This window comes from Stigmatopora nigra, chromosome 7, assembly GCF_051989575.1.
Source record: "Stigmatopora nigra isolate UIUO_SnigA chromosome 7, RoL_Snig_1.1, whole genome shotgun sequence".
Taxonomy (NCBI): Eukaryota; Metazoa; Chordata; class Actinopteri; order Syngnathiformes; family Syngnathidae; genus Stigmatopora; species Stigmatopora nigra.
Genome location: NC_135514.1, coordinates 11,918,137 through 11,932,686, shown reverse-complemented (window position 1 = coordinate 11,932,686; position 14,550 = coordinate 11,918,137). Strand labels below are relative to the sequence as shown.

General features: G+C 43.9%; 4 protein-coding genes across 6 annotated transcripts; 1 reads left to right on the top strand and 3 right to left on the bottom strand.

Annotated features, from left to right (window-relative positions):
- Nucleotides 1–1,984: 1,984 nt before the first annotated feature.
- LOC144199545 (adenosine receptor A2b) lies at nucleotides 1,985–4,882 on the top strand. The gene is made up of 2 exons (XM_077721260.1): nucleotides 1,985–2,020; nucleotides 3,779–4,882. The coding sequence occupies exon 2, from the start codon at nucleotides 3,813–3,815 to the stop codon at nucleotides 4,875–4,877; it is 1,065 nt and encodes a 354-aa protein (XP_077577386.1). The 5' UTR covers nucleotides 1,985–2,020; nucleotides 3,779–3,812; the 3' UTR covers nucleotides 4,878–4,882.
- A 1,109-nt stretch (nucleotides 4,883–5,991) lies between these two features.
- ndufaf6 (NADH:ubiquinone oxidoreductase complex assembly factor 6) lies at nucleotides 5,992–9,495 on the bottom strand. Of its 3 annotated transcripts, XM_077720925.1 has the most exons (9): nucleotides 9,282–9,495; nucleotides 8,881–8,980; nucleotides 8,632–8,754; nucleotides 8,504–8,560; nucleotides 8,253–8,355; nucleotides 8,012–8,145; nucleotides 7,341–7,442; nucleotides 7,215–7,271; nucleotides 5,992–6,361 (listed from the first exon to the last, which is right to left on the bottom strand). In XM_077720925.1, exons 1-9 carry the CDS (start codon nucleotides 9,464–9,466, stop codon nucleotides 6,233–6,235), a joined length of 990 nt encoding a protein of 329 aa, XP_077577051.1. In that variant the 5' UTR covers nucleotides 9,467–9,495; the 3' UTR covers nucleotides 5,992–6,232. The 3 variants fall into 3 exon arrangements, with proteins under 3 accessions (XP_077577051.1, XP_077577052.1, XP_077577053.1); XM_077720926.1 differs by lacking the exon at nucleotides 9,282–9,495 and having other exon boundaries at nucleotides 8,877–8,980; XM_077720927.1 differs by lacking the exon at nucleotides 9,282–9,495 and having other exon boundaries at nucleotides 8,822–8,917.
- A 394-nt stretch (nucleotides 9,496–9,889) lies between these two features.
- wdr73 (WD repeat domain 73) lies at nucleotides 9,890–14,416 on the bottom strand. The gene is made up of 8 exons (XM_077721673.1): nucleotides 14,259–14,416; nucleotides 13,610–13,677; nucleotides 11,826–11,911; nucleotides 11,446–11,534; nucleotides 11,313–11,380; nucleotides 11,088–11,240; nucleotides 10,453–10,803; nucleotides 9,890–10,258 (listed from the first exon to the last, which is right to left on the bottom strand). The coding sequence occupies exons 1-8, from the start codon at nucleotides 14,315–14,317 to the stop codon at nucleotides 10,041–10,043; spliced, it is 1,092 nt and encodes a 363-aa protein (XP_077577799.1). The 5' UTR covers nucleotides 14,318–14,416; the 3' UTR covers nucleotides 9,890–10,040.
- pdcd7 (programmed cell death 7) lies at nucleotides 11,983–13,611 on the bottom strand. Its single transcript, XM_077721671.1, has one exon. It carries the CDS (start codon nucleotides 13,535–13,537, stop codon nucleotides 12,266–12,268), a length of 1,272 nt encoding a protein of 423 aa, XP_077577797.1. The 5' UTR covers nucleotides 13,538–13,611; the 3' UTR covers nucleotides 11,983–12,265.
- Nucleotides 14,417–14,550: the final 134 nt, after the last annotated feature.

Here is a 14,550-nt window from a genome sequence, read left to right as displayed (position 1 = left end):
TACAAGGATTAGGCGTATATGACCGCCAATGGCAGCCTAAGACTTATTAATACCTAAAATTTGATAAATCCACTTTAAAAACTCCAGTATAATCCTCTGAAAATGATAGTGCTAGTTTTCTGATCATGTAATCCAATCATAGACATCTATAATTAACACAATTTTAATTTCAAGTGTATTGTATGCAAATTGCTATTAATGGCAACCAATGAATGAAGACCTAAAACGAGATAAATCCATTTTTAAAAAGCCATTATGTGCAGTTAACTGTATTTTAATCTGAAAAGGATGATCCGTCTATGGCCTTCAATGTCACTGAAACGCCATCATTTCACGCTAACGTTGCATAAACGCATAACACCCCCCCCCCCTCCTCCCCCTCCCCAGTTTGCTTACTTGCTTGGACACGCAAGTCCAAACAAAGATGACATCACCCGCACGCTGAAACGTGACTCAGAGGCGGGCCCGCTGGAGCGTGAGGAGGCTCGCTGACCAGCGCCCGCCCGTCCGTCCGTTCATCCGTCTGTCCATCTGGACTAAAACCCCCACCCCCTCCCCTCCGGGGACTCACCCAGCTGGGGCGCCGGCGGCCTCGGTGGCCCGAGGACATCCGGCGGAGGGCGTCCGAGTCATGGTGAATTAACGCCGTGCTCTTCGGTGGCATCCTCGTCGCCTGAAACGTCCCCTTCTTTCTCGTGGAGGCCAGCTGGGGATACACAACGCACGGGGTGTCATTATCGGCGGACAATAGGCAGAATAGTGTACATCGTATGTGTCAAAGTGGCGGCCCGGGGGCCAACTCTGGCCCGCCGTATGATTTTGTGCGCCCCGGGAAAGTCAATCATGAGTGGTGACTTTTTGTTTTAGGATCAAATTAAAAAGAAAAGTATAGATGTATATTAAATTTCCTGATTTTCAACCTTTTAAATCAATAATTGTCATTTTTTTAATCATTTTTTTCTGTCTTTTTAGTCAAAAATTATTTTGTAAAATCTAAAAATATACTTAAAAAAAGCTAAAATAAACATTGTTTTAGATCTATAAAAAATTGAATATTCAGGGAATATAATCTAGATTTTTTAATCCATTTATAAATTTTAAAAAATCTAAATATTATATCTAAAATGGTCCGGTCCACGAGCATTTGGTGTCGTTGGCGCTTTTCAAAGCGTTATATTTGATCCGCCGCTTTGCCCATGTTTTTCTTGTGTACGCGCGGCTAATCCTTAATCCGGGAGGGTCGGCAGGCATGGCGCAGATTAAAATGTTGTGTCAGTATCTTCAGATTCATTTTCAGCAAAGCGATGACATCATCATTCGTTTTTTTTTTAAAAGCACATTTTCCCCAATTATGTAATAGATGGAAATTTTGTTTCATGTACTTTTTAGCATTTTTCCAAATGAATTTTAGATTAAAAACTAATATTTAAACAGTGGATTATTATAAAAATACAATTTAAAAATAATTTACTAATTTTTACTAATAATTTACTAATTTCTAAAAAAAAATGGAAAAAAAGGGAAATATTCTCAATAATATTCATTAAAATTTTAGCAAAAAAAAACATTTGCCACTAAAAATCCATTTTGTCGGGCCGCCCAAAGTGACGTGGCCGGCCGTATTTGGGCCCCCGGGCCGCAGCTTTGATGCCAGTGCCCTACAGAATTGAAAATAAATAAATAAAAATACTTCTCCTAAACTTGTTTATCGTCTTGACGGACCGGCGGCGTCCCGCAATGTCAGAAGACATCACGGCAAAGAAGGAATGTTGGGGGTGGGCGGAGTTTATGTCATTTTCATCATCATCATCATCACGCTCCACCAATAGAGGCGGCGACGGGAGACCCTTATAAAGCGGAGCGGACCACCCGGCATCCTCATCCTCAGCCTCCGAGCCCAACGTCGAAGACATGAGCTGATGACGGGGGGAGGGGGAGGTTTCTTCTTTGGGAGGGGGGAGTCGGCAGGGGGGCAAGAAGAAGAAGAAGTGGGCGGAGACTCTTTCCACTCACTTGCAAAGTAAGTCTAAACCGCTCGATGTGCTTTTTAACGCGGGTAGACGTCCGATCCATTTGTAGTGGGAGGTTAGCAAACGTCCATTCGCTGCCAGTCTCCCACTTCTAATGGATTGGACGTCTATTAGAAGTAAACTAATTGGTGGGAAGGTGCACTTTGGCCAGGGGAAGATCATAAATGTTGTTTTTCTTACCTCTGTTGCCCTTGATGATGCTAGATGACCAATCCATTTGAAGTGGGAGGGTGGCAGGGAAGATTTTCTCACTGGTGGTTTTCCACTTTGAACTGATTGGTCGTCTATTAGTGATAAACGCTGTAGTGGGAGGGTGTATCTTGCCCTGAGTAAGAACACATTTTATTCATAACAGTTAAAAAAATTGGCCACAAATTAATTGATATTCGCAATACGATTTGCATACCGCCTATCCTCACATGGGTCGCGGAGGGTGCCGGAGCATATCCAGCCAACTATGGGCAGCAGGCAGGAACACCTTGAATTGGTGTGCAGAGACAAAAAATAAACAATCACCCTCACAGTCAAACCTAAGGACATTTTAGTGTATAATTATCTTACCGTGCATGTTTTGGGGATGTGGATGTACCCGTAGAAAAACCACACCAGCTCATAACTTGCAAACTCCACACTTGAACCCACAATCTCAAAACAGCGGGGCGGACATGGTAACCACTTCTTCACTGGGACGTAATATCCAAACAATCAATATTAGCATAAAAATCTAGTTTTGAAAAAAAAGCCTATTAAAACAAACAAATTTAATGGCAAAGGGTGTGCACACTTATACAACCAGACCCCCCACGGAGAAAGTTAGCCGACACCCCAAAACTTAGCCTCTTAAGATGGTGCCGATTTGACATTTGAAAGGGTGTGTAGACTTTTACTGTTAGCACTGCCGCGCACGTGTGTTGTCGTGTTATCTATTTGCGCCGGCACTGCGGGGAAGATGATTAGCCGGATAGGAGCGAGCCTTCCGCATGAGTGGTCGCTTGGACTGCTAGCTTGCGCGACCACACGCGCGCGCGCGTTTAGCTGCCGGAGGAAATAAATGTGAAAGATAAGCAATGACAGCGAAGATCGCCAAACTACTGTACGAAGCGCTCGGGGATATGCTAGCATCGCTAGGGATGCTAATTTACGTTAGCATTGACAGCTATAGATGTCCAATCCGTTTTGAATGGATGTCTATCACCGAGCAAGGTCGCGGTAATATAGTTAGCGATGAAGTTGCGTACTTTGGGAAAGAAATATTATTCGTTTTGAGGCGGAATTAATAAAATATTTTGTTGTATTTGTTTTTTTTAATTTAATGAATAAAGGAGAAAAATGTTTTTAGGGGTTTTAAAAAAAGTTAAAATTTAAAAAACTGAATATTCATGTCCCTAACCAGTTTTTCAAAATAAGACTTAAAATATAAAATTTTGAAAAATAAATTAAAAATAATTAGTTTCCAATGGAAATAAGTTGAATATTCACTAGGATTCCCTTTTTAATAATGAAAAAAAATATTTAAAAAAATGTTTATCTTTTCATAAATAATTTTAAAAAATATTTACAAAATGTTATTATTAATATTAATTTACAACAGAATATTTGTAAATAAAAACCTAAAAAAGTCTCAAAAATCAAAAACGGCAGCTTAGTCAAAAATCAAGAAAAAATAAGTTTTAAACACCCCCGCATGAAACTGGATTAATCCAGACAAAAGTGGCAACCAGTGTAAACCCCCGATTCTTACCTTCCAGGTGCTGACGTGAGCCTCAGAAGAGCACTCATAAAATGATGGACGCAGGCCCCCCCGGCGCGGGGGAGACCCCACGTGAGGCCCCTTGCACTTTGTGCTGCTGCACCCTGACCAACCGAATCCTGATGGTCGTCTTCATGTCACTCCTGATCGTAGCCATCCTCCTTGGCAACCTTCTGACCTTAGCCGTGGTCCTTGGCACCAAACGCCTGCGCACCCCACAGGGCTACCTCAAGGCCTCGCTGGCGGCGGCCGACTTAGCAGTGGGCGCCCTGGTGGTGCCGCTATCCGTCTACGCCGAACTTCGACTGATGGGCGCCCAACCGGCGCCAGAGTGGACGGCGTCCAGCTCGGCGTGGGACTCGGGGGGGCTCCACCCCTGCGCAGTGGTGGGGCCAGTCTTCGCCGGCTGCACTTTAGTGTCCATCACCACCATCTTCCTGATGACTATGGAAAGGGGCGTGGCCGTGCTTAGACCCTTGCACAAGGACGCGGTGGTGACCCGGAGACGGACCGCCGTCCTTATCGCGTTGTCTTGGCTGGGTAGTTTCTTCCTCGCCGTTTCGCCGCTCCTCTTCGGTCGTGATATCGTCCTGGAGTACAACGCGTGTAGTCGTATGTGCAACTACGCCCCGGGCGGGGTCGGCGGCGGCGGCGAGCTGCTTACCCGACGCGCCCGTAACATCCTCCTCCTCTTCCCGGCGTTCGATTTCACGCTACTGGGCGGAACGTTAGCCGTCAACGCCGTCTCGCTGTCGGGCATCCGACGGCATTCCCGGCGGAGAAAGCGTCTGGCGGAGACTGAGCGTCCCAAAGGCGGCCGGCCCGCCTCCTCCGACGTGAAGGCGGCTAAGACCATCGGTACGTTGACGGCGGCCTTCGCCGCCTCATTCGCACCCATCGCCGTCTTCGTGGCAGGTGATGTTCTGGGCCAGGAGTGGTGCAACTTCTCCTTCTTCGCCTTCTGGATTTTGGCCGCCAACAGCTGCTGTAACGTCATTATTTACAGCGTACGTGACCGTAACTTTAGGCGCCGTGCACGGAACTTGCTGTTCCGAGACGGCGCCCCAAGCTGTCCGAGACAAGCCCTTACCGACTGACGGCGAGGCGTTTAGGGGCCGTCGGTTGTTACAGTTGGGGCAAATTAAATGTCTTTGATAGCTGAGACTAAGCTCAAAAGCCCATTTGACGGAGCACAATTTCAACTTGGCACACAAAAGACATGACAAAACATCCTTAGGGTGTTCTCGACATCTACAAATGAGCATTAATTGGACTATGGCGGAAAGCGCTAGTGATGCTAACCGCTTTTGCAAGGGGTCACTTAACTATACTTAGACTGTTAGGAATAGATTCAACTGTAAAATCTATTGTTATCAAATAAAATGATCTCCAAAATGTACTACAATGGAATTGTTGTTTTTTCGCTTATAACTTAGTCTTTTGCAGAATTTTTTCCCTTTTTTTTTGTACTCGCTAGCCCTCCCAGTGCGAATTCTAACCCGTAAAATACGGTTTGTTTTCCTCTTAATATGACAGACTGACGCGACTTGCGGTCCGCAAAAGACACTAATTAGCGTCTAGCGTGTAGCCATGCGCAAAAGCCCAGGCTAGCCAAGCGCAGCTGCTGCGTTAGCTTGTGTAAACAACAAAGCTGTCAATTAAAGCAGAAGCTCCGAGCCAAATGCTTCATTTGGAACTAACGAGGTCCAACCTGGACTCTCCTTTGGGAGGCCCCCCCAGAAACACGCACTATATTTCTTTCTTTCTCACTCCAGTAAAAAAAAAAATTACCCTTGAAATGTGTGGCTTTTTTTAAGCGTCACTTAAATCGTGAAATATTAACGTGCATGAAAACACGTGCCGCCAGCAAGGGCGAATTATGTAACGTGCCTTTTCTATTTAATTTTTACAATTCTTGAAGATATTTTTTTAAATGGTAGTTTGAGTAATTAAGAATATTCATTTAAATAAAAAGGAAAAAGTAATTATCGATATTCTCTTGTTTTTTTTAATTATTTTATAAAGATATGAAATTCAGAAATATTTGATTTGATTTTTTTAGCTTTAGGCTAGGGAATATTAAACTAAGTAAATATTGATATACCTCTATTACTTCATTAACTATGGCAAAATAATATTTCAAAAATATTGCAACAAAAAAAGAGAAAATCAGTAGTTTTGTTTTGACTTTGTCGAAATATATTCTTTTTTATATAAAAACAAAATCCTATGCTTTCTGCTTCTTGAATAAGAGCAGATGATTATTACTGTAACAAATTAAAAAGATAGATATTTAAAAATGTAAAGTATAATGTCAAAGTAAATGAAAAAAAAACTTTGTCAGAGTTGTAATGGATAATTAGGGCCAAAAAAATAAAAACCACATGGAAATAAATAAGCATTTATATTTTGATTTGATTTAAATTGTACTTCGGGTCTTTGGCGGGGGGTTTCAGTAGGTCTTCTTCCAGGAGCGCAAGTAAAGCTGCATGGCCAGTAGAGGGTTTCTTTTCTGCAGGCTGGGGTGGAAAATGTCAAAGTCAGCCTTCCTCACCCGCTGTAGAAAGTCCTCTAGCGCCACCTACACACCACAGAAGAAGAAGACTTAGTCCCATCACTTTCTGTAGTGCTCTATCTCTCAATCTTCGTTTTTTGGGGTAGAAGAGTGAGTCAGTACGTTTTAAACTGTAAACACATAATCTTGAGTGCCCACTAGCGCCGCCCTGCTGACGAATTTCTGTCATGACAACAAATAACTTTAACCCCTCTGTATTGTTTACATTAAACATGTATCGTTAGTGTACAGGGATCCGAAATTTATCGTAAATAGGGTAACAAATATCGGATTTTAAGAAAAATGTTTTTATTTATTGAAAATGTATTGCATTTTTAACTAATCAGCCGTTATTGACATAAATAGGTGTCCATTCCAATTTAAGTAAGTAAGTATATGCAAACATTTTATATTTCTAGATTATATTGACACTATTGAAATAAACCTTAAAGTTAAAAAAAAAAGAATGTCCAACAAATCAGAACTAAAATTTGCTGTATAATTCTGTTCATGTAAAATACATTATTTAAACAATTTGTTTCAAATCAGACGACTCACGTGCACAAATATGTGATGGCGACATCAGCGATTGCTTGCAAAGCACTGGTTGGCGCCCGCAATTACTCGGAATGAATTTTTAAACAGGTCGCCAGAGGACGCCTTGCACGTTTCCTCGCGAGAAATAACCACTGCGGCATGAAAATCATGTTTTTTGCATGCCCGGTGGCTTTTAGCGCCGACCTTTCTCCCTTTCCGCACGGGATAGGCACTTGCTGCCAAACCTCCACAGCAGAATATGGACACTTTCCATGCAATATGGTGATATCTGGCAATTTAAATGACTTTGATGGACCACTGAGGTGACTTTTGAGGGACTTACCGTGTGAAGGAAGGCCGGCATGGCGACCGCTGGGACTCTGGGGCGGAAGGATCGTGCCTGGGGCAGGAAAAAAGGGGATAAATGTCAAAATACAACACATGTAGTTGTTCTCGCGTGGTTACTGACGTGTTGAAGGTGAACATGAGCCTGGCTGGCGATGTCGTACACCACGTCCCGGACGTGCTGCTCTTGGTTGCGGCGAATAAAGTCTTCTTGAGATGCGCCATGCTACAAAAAAAAAAGCATTTACATCTAACAGGCAAAAAAAACGTATTTTACGGACTATAAGTAGCACTAACCAAAAATGCATGATGAAAAGGGGGTAAAAAACTATCCAAGTCGGATTTTGGGGGCACTTTTACTTTTTAAAAGGATTAAAAATAATGGTAGCAACAACAGGCTATTTTTAAAGCAAAAAAGTAGTTATAATATTTTCTATTCTCTCTTTTTATTTTAAATAAGTTAGTGTTTTCATGGGTTAAGCCAAAAATCCACCCAGAACCAACACATCACTAGCATGCGCCCTCTTGTGGCTCGGTATAAAATAACATGTGAAGGGATAATGTGTGAATATTTGCCCTTGTAAGTCGCACTCCCCAAAAAAACTACAATATGGCTATTACACATAAGACATGATACCCCCCCCCCCAAAAAAAAACAAAAAACATACAGACAGAGTCACATGACCCACAAAAACAAACCACAAAAAAACTACCAACACAACAAAATAACTGTCACAAAAGAAAAATCAACCCTCCCAAAAATCTGTCTTTCGCCACGGGCAGCAAGTATCTCACCAGCATGCAGATGTCCCACGGCAAGTAAACGCGTCGGCGGGCGCTGTGGTGCGGGGTGGCCCTGAGGCACGTGACGATGCCGTGCGCCTTGCCCACGTGACTGGCCGCGTGATCCGCGTGGACGTCCTTCACTCCTGCCACCGCCAACAATGCGCGTGCAAGTTACTCAAATGTGCCATTTTGGGAGAAATTGTTCATGTGTGTGTGGGTTTGAGTCCTTTAGCTGCCGTTTGCTTCTTACCTAAACACTCAAGGAGGAGATAGAGAAGTGGAGATTGGACATTTTCGGCATACGATTCCAACTCCTGCAGATTCCGGTAGCCTCGATCTTCCAAATCTTTTTCCTGAAATGGAACACAATACACAGTTTCAAATGAGGAAGAATAAAAAAACATCTGGGAAAACCAAGTTTATTTATAAAAAATATTCCTAAGGCCAAACTATGCATTCATTATTCATCTCTCTGCCAATTGAGTGACTTTCTTTACTTACTCTTTCTGCTATGATCCTTGTCAACCATCTTTTGGTCAGATTATGTTTCTTCACTGCCTAAAAAAATAGACAAAAATACAAGTAAATTATCATTTTTTGCTAGTTTTTGCTAGGATTTTGCTAGTTACCCTCGCAAGCTCGATGGCGACGGGCTGAATGGGTACTTTGTCTCTGTAGATGTCTTCAATGGCCGCCTTCCAGAATTGCATTCGCATCAGGCCCAGAGACTTCTGGGAAACAGAGTCTTTCACCTAGAAGAGAAGTGGTGTCAAAGTCATTTTTTTGTGTTGTCTTTCCGCTTGTATTCGGGTTGCATACCAACGAGGCTGCGGCAATTCATCAATTGAAATATTTTCTGAGATAGATGGACTACCTGCCTGTGCTAGCTCCACATTGAAGGCTCTCAAAGCTAAGGAAGATCTTCGTGCCGCCTCAGGAAGAAGGAGCGAGCACACAAAGCCCTCATAGTCCCTGGACCTGGCAGGGAGAGACGGGAAGGGGTTAATTGATTGGAGGAAAACAATAAGATACGTAGCCAATTACATTGAGGAATACTGTCATTCTACATTGTAATGAGAAGTTGCAAACATTGGCTTCAACTAGGATGTCTGTCTTTTTTAAGCTTGTTTGTCGGAATTATTACAAGACGTCTCAAAATATAGACTTTGGATGTTTTTTCATTGATATGAAATGATGGACGTGCAACCAGTCACGTTCATTTAATCCCAGCCATTGACGACAATGGCCGCCCAATTCCTTTAACCTATCTGCGACCCACCTGACCAGGTCCAAGCAGAACCTCTGATTGTCCGCAGCAGCACTGGCCGCAAGTCTCACGCTCCGAATTTCCGCCGCCCGCTGAGGACACGCACCGACCGGGGATGTTTTTCGCTGAACCGTGAAGAACAGCGACTGTTTAATGTACGAACCGGCGTGTTTCATGCAACAGACATGGGCGGCCATGTTTTTGCCTTCCTTCAACTTCCTGCTTTTCTTCTTGGTATTATTTTGCCGAGGACGCCGTATTCAAGGTCACTACCGCCATCTAAGGCAGGACGAGGTAATGTCGTGTTTAATTGGGCTAAGATATGCAGTATTGTATCACGTTCAATTATTTCACATTAAATATGAATATAGACGGCTTCTACAATCACTGGTATTATGTATCGTTAAATTTTAATGTTATTTAATTGACAGCCCATATGCTTAGACAAATTCATATTTTACAATCAATAAATACTGTAAAATGAACAAAAGTGACCTAGAAGAATGGAAAATCTTTCTTTTATTATTGTAATGTTCATTTTCCAGACTTTTTATCCTGACTAGCGTTGCAGGGGGTGCTGGAGCTTATCCCAGCCAATAAAACTGAAGCAACAACCAATGTCATCTTCTCATTTTCGCATTTTATTGTTGCTCACCACGCAATACAAAAAGAACATATGCTTATATTTTCAAAGTCTTTCTTTTTACGTAATGTTCTTTTCACAAAGGTAACTCACCTACTTCCACTTTTCAGTTGTTGTTGAAACAATCATCAGGTACGCTCTGGCGTGGGGTTCCAGTCCCAAAGGTGCAGCGTGGCATCGTTGGCGGCGGACACCAGCGTCCGGGATTTTTGGGGGTGCCAGAGGTGGCGAGCGAGCGTGTGGGGTGAGCATGCAGAGTGGCCGCGGTGTTGGAAGAGTGGCTGGACAGTGCAGGGGTCCTGACCCCAATTGGACGTGTCGTAGATTTGGACTAAACCATTAAAACCTATGGAGCAAAAAAAAAAAGTATTGAAAATGTACAATTATTGATTTAAAAGGGGGAAAAAATCAAGAAATTTAATATACATCTAAACTCTTCATTTTAATTTGATCCTAAAACAGAAAGTCGCCACTCATGACTTACTTTCCCGGGCCACATAAAAATTAACTTTGACACGTTAGCTAGTGTGTGCAGCTAACCTGATACAGCCACCACGTCGTCTAGTCCGGGCGCCCAAGAAGCGCATACATCCTCCGGGTTAACAGGTTGGTCGCCGACCTCCAGCTGAGCCCGGCACGCGCCGGCCGCCGACGGGTTCCTGGGGTCGGAGATGGCAGCCCGTCCGCATGTTGTCACTCGAAGAAGCCGGGACTCGCGCACGTCTGTTTGCCAGGCGCCAGAACAACCGGGGAAGTCCGGTGCGGGGTCGCGGTGGGGCGGCGTCGAGGCGCGCGTGTCCACTGTGAGGACGTCGCCGTTGCTGCAGGCCACAAGGAAAATGGCGTCGCTGGTAAAGTGGAAGCTGCTCACCAGCTCTTGGTCAGATGACTCTGCAGAGAACAAAAAATAAATTAAATCAAATAGATAATAAATGACAAAATAAAGAAAAAGAGTACTAATAACATTTCCCAAAACTCTATGATTAATCAATTTGCCAAAATTAAATAAATGTATATGTTGAGAAAAATATATTTACAATTATATTTGACTTATAATAAAAAAAAATGGCAAAAATACAAAATAAGAGAAACTTCAGAAAATGAGATGAGAAACTTGAAAGACAAATTTAGCAAGACATCAAATATTGGGACAAATTGAGAAGACACTTTCTCACCCAACTTATAAAGGCACTGCCCCGTTTCCAATCGCGTCAACTGGACATCGGCGACCTGTCGCCCGTGGAGGACTTCCGCCCGTCTCGTCGCCACCGCCGCGCCGCCCCGGCTCTCCGCCGAAGCCGCCAAACTGGCCACCCGCACGATGACATCTAACAAAAAACATGAGCCCATTGCTTTCATGTCACTTTTGACAGCACAGTCACTTAACTCACCTCTGTCACCCTCGCCGTCGTCTCCGAGGTTCCAAACCAGCAAGTCTGGCGCTCGGCCGTCATTGGTCACAATGAGCCTTTCAAAATAAAAACCAAACCAGATTAGCACATAAATGAGGTCATGCCATTCGGGAGTACTCACCTGGATTCTGGCACGTGTTTGAGGACGCTGACCGGGCCCGGAGAAAAGCCGCCACGGAGAACTCGAAAGTCCCGTTCGGCACAGACGCCCTCGAATGCATCACACGCACGTTAAATGAGCATACGCCCAAAATATGACAATCTAGATTAAAACCGGTCCAATTGGCGGATAGACTATGTCAATATATATCAATGTAAAAAAAAAAAGTGTACAGTGGAGGAGCGGCCACTAGGAGGCAGTGTCTACCTAAAAGCACACAGTGATACCCTCAACGGCAGTTATTCATCTATTATGTGCCATCAAGCAGGGATAACTAACCCTCTTTCCTGTTATGACTAAATAATAAGCGACAGACGACATCTTGTATTGCATTGGTTTACCTTATTGGGCGCAAAGAGTTTTGGTGGCAATCCCAGCTCCAAAATGTGATTCTGCTTGACGGCTTCGCAACTGGCCACACACACGGCTGCGGATGACAAACACAAATTCTCCAACCACAATTAAGAATCTTTATCATGGGAACATAATACAAAAAAATCGTTTTTGCTTCATCCTTTTTTTATTATTCATGATTTATCCTTGGTGAGGTGACATTTTTCTGTTGGGACCACAACACACACAACTAAAATGGACTTCCCCAAAAAGCATGGAGTATTAATGATGGAGCTTTAAGGCCATTTTGGCATGTTTAAAAAGCATTTTCTATGGTTCCAAACGTCTACTTGAGACAAACTGGTTGAAAAACTTAGTCTTTAGTCCTTAAGAGCCACAAGATTTGGTCAATTTTTCCCTGTTCGGGCATAATTGGGATCGTTGCAGATCAAGAGTCAACCAGGGAATCCGGCCAGCCAGGTCCGGATGGCGGCTCGGGCACGACCCACCGCGTCGGGATGGCGCTCCCATCCGGACACTCATCGGGAACCAAAAAGACGTCCCACTGCCGCCGTACGTGAACCAAAGCGTGGAGCGACGACTCGGCCTGAGCAAAGTAATCCGCAAACGGCTTCAAAGCGGCATCCACGGGCGCTTCATCCCCGAACAATACAGCGTCCATTTTGTGCTTTTGCCTCCGTTCTCTCTCCTTCTTCAGCGCTCGTCGTTCTTCCTCTTGAACGCCATCTAGCATGACAGTGAGCGCCTTCTCCTCCGCCGCGTAGATGAGCGTCCTTGCCTTCGCCAGACGCCGCATCTCGTCCAGCCTCTGCTGGAATTCCACGTCTCCTCCCTCTTCGGCGACGATCCCCCGACGAGCGGCGGCGTCCTTTCGGAGACGCCGTAGCTTCTCCAGCGAGCGCAAGACGTCCTGCGTCCTCTTGATGTCGCTCTGCTTTTTACGCACTTCACACAAAACCGAGTCGGCCGCCATTTTTAGCTCACGTTCCTTCTTCTCTTCCTCTACACGGTGGATTTGTCTCAAACGCCATTTGTCCACGGCGTCCTCCTTTTCCGCACGCTTGGCTTCTCGCTCGGCGAGGAGCAGCTCGGCTCGCCGTGCGCTGTTTTGCCGTCGACGCCGTACCTTCGAAACGTGACTTTTTTGGGCTTCGAAAGAACTTGAAAGCACGTCCAATTTCTCTTGAAGTTCGCTTTTAAGACGTAAAGCATCGTTGTGAGACGACGACCAAGTTTCCACGTCCTCAATCAGTCCGTTCGCCAATTTTTGGCAAGACTCAGATAAGCGGGATGCTAGCCCGTTGGCGGCACGTAACGTCGCGGCGAAATCTCGATGGGATTTGGACTTAGGCGTTTTAGCTTCTTTACTCTTCCCAGATATTCCTTGTAAAAAAACACTTAACCATTGTTCATCTTGCTTCCTCTGGAGTGCTTTTTCATCAACGGGCACTTGGGGAAAACTCTCCGCCTCCATTTTGGGGGGATTCCAGTTCAAATTGGGGACCGTTGGAGGAAAAGCCGGTGGAGGGATGTTAGGGAAATATCCCCCTGGAGGTGGGAAATTGCAAGCGAAAGCAGGAGGAGGATAACTGGGGGGTATTTCATAAGCATAGCTGCTCGCCGCCGTTCTTTCGTCAGGAGGGTAGTTGGCAGGATTTGGGGGATTCCCATGTCCACCGGGGTTGTATGTCCAGTCCATTTTTTTTTGTATTTGATTATTTTTGTCCCCTTTACAATGAGTAAAACGTCTTTAGGAAAAGGGTTTACTCACTTTTAGCTGATGTCCACTCAATAACTCGGGTGGGGAACTCCAGCTGATATACATGAAGGTCTCCGTACCTGTCCACCAAGAGAAAATGGGATTATTTATTCTGAATAAAGTGTTAATTTGACCAATTGTGGGATGTAATTGAAGTTAGTCTTCTTTATTGGCGCTAGCCCCGAAGAGACGCTGAATTTATGGAAAGTACGAGGGCTAAATAAATAATGGAGAAACTACAACGAAGCACAATTTAGACAAGGGCCCAATGAAAAGAAATCATAAAGACGTAAGCCAAAGTCTATATGAGTAAAGTGGATAATATTCAAGAGTAGGTCTGCATGCTAACGATGTTAGCATGGTGATATTGTTAATAACAGTACACCTACGGCATAACCAAGACTAAATTCAAAAGTAAAAGCAAGTAGAAATAAGGAATGTAGTATCTTCTGTTTGGAAAAGCCTTTTAAAGAGATGCATTTTATTATTGAATAGTTACACGTGTTAGAAGTTCCGTACTAACACAATGTTAGCAATGTGGTATACTGTTAATAGCAATACGATTATTACTGAGCTGTCAAAACACGTTCGGATTCCCCCGATATGTTTCCTTCTTAAAGTAGAAAGCCATAAATGATCAATAATTTAAGAAAAGACTTACAATTTCAAAGACTCAATAAACCAGTCGTCTAAAATCTCCTCAAATTCAGCCTCATCCATCTCCGTTTCTCGTGTTTCCCTTTGTAGTTGCTTGCACTTCTTATTGCTAGCGCCGTCTTGTGGCCTGGCGGGTGATTGAATAAATTACGTAGTACATTTTTCTGCCTTAGGATTTTTTTTTAATTGTGTCATTCAAATATATAAATACTGGGGAGAAGCTATCAGTAAATGATACGTCTTTCCATGCAATTGACGTTTCTCAGCCCATTTGATTGTGAAAATCTGTCACTGTC

Excerpts from the sequence above, each read along its gene's own strand:
- LOC144199545 (XM_077721260.1), top strand. The coding sequence starts at position 3,813 with ATGATGGACGCAGGCCCCCCCGGCGCGGGGGAGACCCCACGTGAGGCC.
- ndufaf6 (XM_077720925.1), bottom strand. The coding sequence starts at position 9,466 with ATGGCCGCCCATGTCTGTTGCATGAAACACGCCGGTTCGTACATTAAA. Across the intron at positions 8,755-8,880 it reads TCAATGTGGAGCTAGCACAG|GTGAAAGACTCTGTTTCCCA; the intron begins GCAGGTAGTCCA and ends CTTCTCTTCTAG. Across the intron at positions 8,146-8,252 it reads TCTCCTCCTTGAGTGTTTAG|GAGTGAAGGACGTCCACGCG; the intron begins GTAAGAAGCAAA and ends TGGCGGTGGCAG.
- pdcd7 (XM_077721671.1), bottom strand. The coding sequence starts at position 13,537 with ATGGACTGGACATACAACCCCGGTGGACATGGGAATCCCCCAAATCCT.
- wdr73 (XM_077721673.1), bottom strand. The coding sequence starts at position 14,317 with ATGGATGAGGCTGAATTTGAGGAGATTTTAGACGACTGGTTTATTGAG. Across the intron at positions 11,912-13,609 it reads TGAGTGGACATCAGCTAAAA|CCGTGTGTGTGGCCAGTTGC; the intron begins GTGAGTAAACCC and ends TGTCATCCGCAG. Across the intron at positions 11,535-11,825 it reads AACTCTTTGCGCCCAATAAG|GGCGTCTGTGCCGAACGGGA; the intron begins GTAAACCAATGC and ends GATGCATTCGAG.